Source organism: Orbicella franksi, chromosome 1 (genome assembly GCF_964199315.1).
Source record: "Orbicella franksi chromosome 1, jaOrbFran1.1, whole genome shotgun sequence".
NCBI classification, from domain to species: domain Eukaryota; kingdom Metazoa; phylum Cnidaria; class Anthozoa; order Scleractinia; family Merulinidae; genus Orbicella; species Orbicella franksi.
The window spans coordinates 42,078,728-42,084,648 of record NC_138145.1 but is presented as its reverse complement, the minus strand read 5'-3'; the positions used below and the strand labels follow the sequence as shown (position 1 = coordinate 42,084,648).

Below are 5,921 nucleotides of genomic sequence, written 5' to 3'. Positions count from 1 at the left end.
AAATTCTTTTGTACACTCCAACCTCTATTAAGCACCCCCCCTATTAAGCGGCCAACCTTTATTTGGCGGTCAGCGGTTAAAGTCCTGGAAAACTTGTCAGCTATACACTGAAATAAAAACCTCTTTTCAACGACCACCTCTATTACGTGGCCGCAGCCAGCTTCTTACCGTCTTAGGGGTGATTTTGTTTTGTTTTGTTTTATACCTCTATTAAACGGCCAGGAAGATTTGAAGTTGGACGTTTTTTAGCCAGATGAGGTAGAAGAATGATAATGTGGAATACTGGAATACAGCCGTATTTACTAAAAACAAGCGCCAGACAAAGTCTCGAAGCGTTTTAGTTTGTTTGTACAGCACACAAGCTCGTGTTGAGTTGACATACACGTGACGTCTGTACCAGTGTTTCAGCCAGAAAATTTTACTTGAGGGCCAGAGTGGCCCCTGAAGATCTTTTTTAGGGGCCAATTTTTTAGGAAAGGGGCCAATAAATTGAAAGCTATAGAAGGAAAAAAATGCATCAGGATACCAAGAAAAATAAAGCAGTTTATTAGGATCTATGATAAACTTTAATAATAAGTGCTTTTTGAAGTGTTTCTACTCAATAAAGTTGCTTTTGAATCAGATACTACTATGAAGGATCAATGCATTACAAGAGAAAAATCCTTAGGCATACATGACGTAGTCAATGATCAAGGGTTTGCAATGCATTATAGGGCGATTTCAAACACGCTCAGCCATTTGGAAGTTTTCCGATGTGAGAGAATCAATACAGCAAAGCAAAAGGACGGATTGACTTCTTTTCTTATGTTGAATGTTTTAGAAGCAAAGATCTTTCAATATGATTTTCTAGAAGGATATAATGTGTGACAAAATAACCGTTGTTGATCGTCAACACAGAGAAATGTAGTCGCCATTATGCCGTATTATGGCGACTAAACCAGAATTTTTGGTCGTCAAGGATGAAATGCTTGTAGCACTGACGGCCGTATCGATCACAATTTCGAGCCCTGGGGTGGCTTTTAAAGTATTATGCCTGTGTTAAGCCTGCAGTCTTGTAAAAGGAAAGGGCCAAATTGGCCCTTTTTTCGTTTTTCTGGGGGCCATCTCTGATTTAAACGCGGGATTGCCGCAATGGCGCGCTCTGGCGGAAACACTGACTGTACACGTAATTGTTTCTTTGGCTTTTGTCAACGTTATGGACCGTATTATAACCATCATTCTACTTTTTCTCCACGTGCATTTGTTTGTACTTATATTTGATCAACCTGAAAACTGGACCGCGCCCAACGTTTTCGGGTGAACCTCTATTAAACGGCCACCTTCTATAAGCGGCCGGTTATCTCGTTCCCGAGAGTGGCCGTTTAAGTAATGATCCAGATAAGAACTGTAGCATTTTCTATTCTGTGGCAATACGCTTTCCCCACATCGAAACGGTTGTGTTTTCATACGGAGAATGTATCAACCGATGGAAAGCAGGTTTATGAAATAAAATGTATTTAAGGTCATTCCACTGAAATAGAACCTGCACTGAGATTTTTGTCAAACTTAACCTATTGACTGTTTAAAATTGTAGGAACTTAAATTTGGAAATAAAATGAGGGGTACCCGTGTTCGTTTAGGAGCAACAGCACCTTGTTTATACCATATAAATCCTTACAATAGCACAATGATTATAGTCACAATTGCTTGCTAAATTCACGTTTCCGACGATTGTTTCTTGCTCAACACTGAGAATTGGCCCATATTTATTTTACATGGAGATATTCATTACTCAATTCAACACAGCAGAAAAAAATGATAGGTCACCATACTCGTTTTCGAGAAAATGACGATTTACCTCTATGGCGAGGTCCAGCCGCAAAGAAAAAGCCGCCATTTTTTAATGCGCGCGCGCTAATCACGCGTGAAAATATGCGCAGTAGGGATGCGCATTGCAATACTGGGGAATGACCTTAACTCTATTTTGAAAGGTAGTTTCCTTTGTGTTAAAACATTCAACCAATCACAACATTCGTAAACAGACAATGAAAGCTTCCAATTTTCCAATGTTCCCCACATAGGATTACTGTGGTATTTCGATTCAGAACAGGTTTTGCTGAAAGGAAGATAGTTAATCAGTTGCGCATAAATATATATATATAGCTATCTGAAGTTTTGGTAGGGTTTGTTGACTGAGCCAGTCAGAAGTATGGTACAACAATAGCAAAACTGCACAAAAGTTAGCATCTTTTTACATTCCTGGCCGCGTGGTGCTATCCTTCTCATATGGACCGTTACTTAATAGAGGTTCGACTGTATAAATAGTCTAAATGTAAATTAGCCTCTCCAACCTCGTTACCTCGTTTGAGAGTAAAAATTCTTTTGAAGTTAAAATGAGGTTAGTAACGCTAATTTTAATCCTTGCAAAAGAATTTATAATTGGCAACCATTTATGAAAAGGGTATATAGCAGTGTTCTCAAACATAGTAAATTTTTACTTCAAGAAAAATACTGATTTCCCAAATGAGAGAAATTTTATTGTCACAGCTTTATGTAGACTTGAGACTTAAGACCTAAGATTTCTTTCATAGTTGAAGGATGTGGAAGACATTGTTATTGCCAAGATGGACGCTACAGCTAATGATGTGCCTCCACCTTACCAAGTACAAGGGTGAGTCAGTGTTTGGAGACAAGATCTCCTATCTTTTTACTTACAATACCTTAAAGAAGTTTTCACTTGAGAGTCAAAAGTAGATTCGCATTTGCTTTGGTTTTTCATTACCACGCTGCGCGAATTTATTAAAAATTCGCGCCATTTTATCATCCAATCAGAAGCAAAACCAAAACCAATCGCGACTCGCTCGCACACGTTTTCCCGCGCTTTGCCTCGGCTACATGTATTTGCTCCGAGTTTTGATTGGTTCACAGGATTGTCTGCGTTCTTTGTGAGTGGCCAGAGTGAAAACTTTGCTATTGGTTCTACGACACTCCGTTGAAAACTGCTCTAGTGGTAGCAATTGGTGGTTTTCGTCAATGTAACATTTCAGTCAGTTAAAAACAAGCTAACTAAAAACGGACGTTGGCGAACCCTGATTTTATCTTTGCCATGACCGCTAGTTTGCATCAGAGACACTATTAATCTGAAAGGTGTTTGAAGATGCCGTTTTGAGGGCTGATTTAGATGTCAAAGTCACTTGAAGATGAATATGAAGCGTATTAAACTCGGAAACACCCGAAAAATGGGAGCAGGCAGTGAATCAAAAACACTTTTTTCTATGTACTTTTTCAATAAAATAATTGGTTTTGTCGTTCGGGCGATGGGGAACATAACATTCCATGGCGATAGCTTAATTGTATTGCACGGTGTTTTACCGCCAAAATCATGGGATTGGAAGAAACATGTATCATTGGCTCATTGTTTTATTTTTGAACTAAAAGCTCGCTAATAAAAACCACGGACTTTTGTTGTCTTCACAGTTTTCCAACACTTTACTTCTCACCAAAGAAAAGTAAGGATACGCCAAAGAAATATAACGGCGGAAGGGATGTGGATTCTTTCATAGAATACCTCAAGCGTGAAGCAACGAACACATTTGAAGTTCCCGCCGAGGAGAAGAAGAAGAAGAAAAAGAAGACCAAGAAAGACAAAGATGAATTATAAAGTACCATAACAATGTTTTTGTAAAACTAGATTTAACAAATTTAGGTCTAAACTGCTTTGTTATTCGAAATGGGCCTCTCTTTTTAAATAACAGAGATTTGTCACCAGAACAGACTTCGAACTAGGAGTTCCCACTGCTCCTTTCGGCTCACTCTAGTCTAGTTCTGGCTGTCTCACTCTCTCTGTCAAGCAACGTGACGCTCTCGGAGAGAGGAACGCGCGTGTAGCGTTGCGTGACAGAGTGCCAGAATTGGACTACGCTCAACCCCATAAAATAAAGATTTAAAGCTGTGGTAAATTTGTTATCGCCTAAATTAATACTGCCTAAATGTGAGTTATCACAGAGTGTTTCGCTTGGGGTTCAAGGTGCAAGAAGAGTTTTTGGGAATATTTCCGGTGGAATAATTAAATCAGCTCTTTTGAAGAATTCCTGCGTGGTTCGTGTTTGAATCTCTTCGATTAATGTTAGGGGAAGGTAATGCTGTTTGCAAAGAGGATTCTTTGTAAAGTTAACATTCGTCCCGAGAAAGGACTGGACCTGTTTTCCCGTGATGCATTCGTGTGACATCAAACTGACGTCATAAACTGCAATGATGTCCATGTTCTCTGTAATATGTCAAACACAAAAGGCCGTGTTTGACCACATTTCCAAACACCGAGAAGAGAGTTGAAAATACGACGCGTAGCGGAGTAATTTGACGAACTTCGAGGTGTTTGGAAATGTGGTCAAACACTGTCTTGGGTGTTTGATATATCTTCTCAACTAAGGAGAAAACAGAGGAGTCAAATCATACAAAATCCATGCAAAAACAGCTGCGACTGATACATACTGGTTGCTAAGGAGCGGGCCTTGTTGTGTAACCATTGTGGGGATGCACGTAGGGGTAATGGCGGCACCCCGCCCCCCCCCCCCCTTCCCTCGCCTTACTAGCTTAATTCCCTTGAAATCCTACGCAGTTTTAAAATGTCCTCCACTCAAATTAAATAGGAACCACGGTGCCTAAGTGCAGGCCAGGGTCATTGCACTGTGTTCTTGAGCAAAACAATTTATTCTCGCAGTCCCTCTCTTCACCCAGGTGTACAAAGAGGTACCGGCGAATTTAATGCTGTCGGTAGCCTTGGGATTGACTAGCATCCGATCCAGGGGGGAGGGTACAAATATTCCCAGTCAATGGGCCATTAGCCACGAACGTGGACTTAACCCACGCAAAGGTTACCTTGAATGTTTTACAACATAACAAAGTTCTAACAATTGTGACTCTGTTTTAATATTACCTCCATTTGTTTCATAAACATCCGGTTGTTATTTCGCAATATTGTTCTGTTTGCGAGGCGCAATGCGCTTTGCAGGAGTTTACCGGAAAGAAAAGCTCTTGAAAAAGTAATACAAACGTGCCGACTTCCCTCGGCAGACATGTTCTGAGATTGAAAACGGATATTGGTAACTCGCGTTGTCTAAATAAACTGAAATAATTCCGGTAGCAGCAACTCGCATACTACCTAAAATTTCAACACCTTTCTACATTATCTGGGGAAATTGGCAAGAAAACTGATCTTAAGGTCTTAAATTATTAGTAAATAACGAAGGTCTACTTTAAAAAAAAAATGTTTAAATAAACGGATTAGAAATCGTTCGATATGAGATATTCAGTCATCGCGATTTTTCGTAAATAAAACGCAGGTTCGTTCAGGTATTGTGTAGAATGAGGGTTTTTTTTCTTTGAAAGAGCTGGTTTGTGAGGGAAACGTTTAATTTTTGTGTTAATTTATTGTAGAGAAAGAAAGCGTATTAAAGTACACATCAAGCCCCTTACTGACGCACACGTAATAAACGTGTTTTTTTCCCCAGTAATTAATTTTTGATCTGAATCAAGACCTCAGTTTGACAGTTTCTGGTGAAACACTAGAAATAATACTTTTAAATTGGATGAATTTATCATCTGTCCTTAAATGTTTCGATGACCTTGCCGATTTTGAAGACTTTGGCGCAAAGGATGTTTGACACTTGTGAACTTAACTTGATGACGCAATTCAGTGTGTATTCGAGAATTGTTAAATAAAGGAAATATCTGCTTAGAAACGCGTCCAAGGATAAAGCGATAAATATTACAGTTTCTAGAGTGAAAACGCAATTCAATAAGGAAGTTTATAAACAGTCCTTATTCAAGTACGGGTACCTGATACCAAACTATGCAAAACTCGAAAGTGGCGTCGCAAATAGGACTTAAACCACAGAACTGTTTAATCTAAAGGTTGCAAGTTTAGCATTACAAAAGAAACC

General features: G+C 39.4%; 1 protein-coding gene across 1 annotated transcript in view; it reads left to right on the top strand.

Annotated features, from left to right (window-relative positions):
- LOC145481544 (protein disulfide-isomerase A3-like) overlaps positions 1-4,538 on the top strand; it is a 17,938-nt gene extending 13,400 nt beyond the window's left edge. The window contains exons 11-12 of the mRNA XM_081460036.1: positions 2,571-2,650; positions 3,457-4,538. Of these exons, the coding sequence (XP_081316162.1) occupies positions 2,571-2,650; positions 3,457-3,640 (264 nt within the window). The 3' untranslated portion in view covers positions 3,641-4,538. The remainder of the gene's footprint in view (positions 1-2,570; positions 2,651-3,456) is intronic.
- The last annotated feature ends 1,383 nt before the right edge of the window (positions 4,539-5,921 follow it).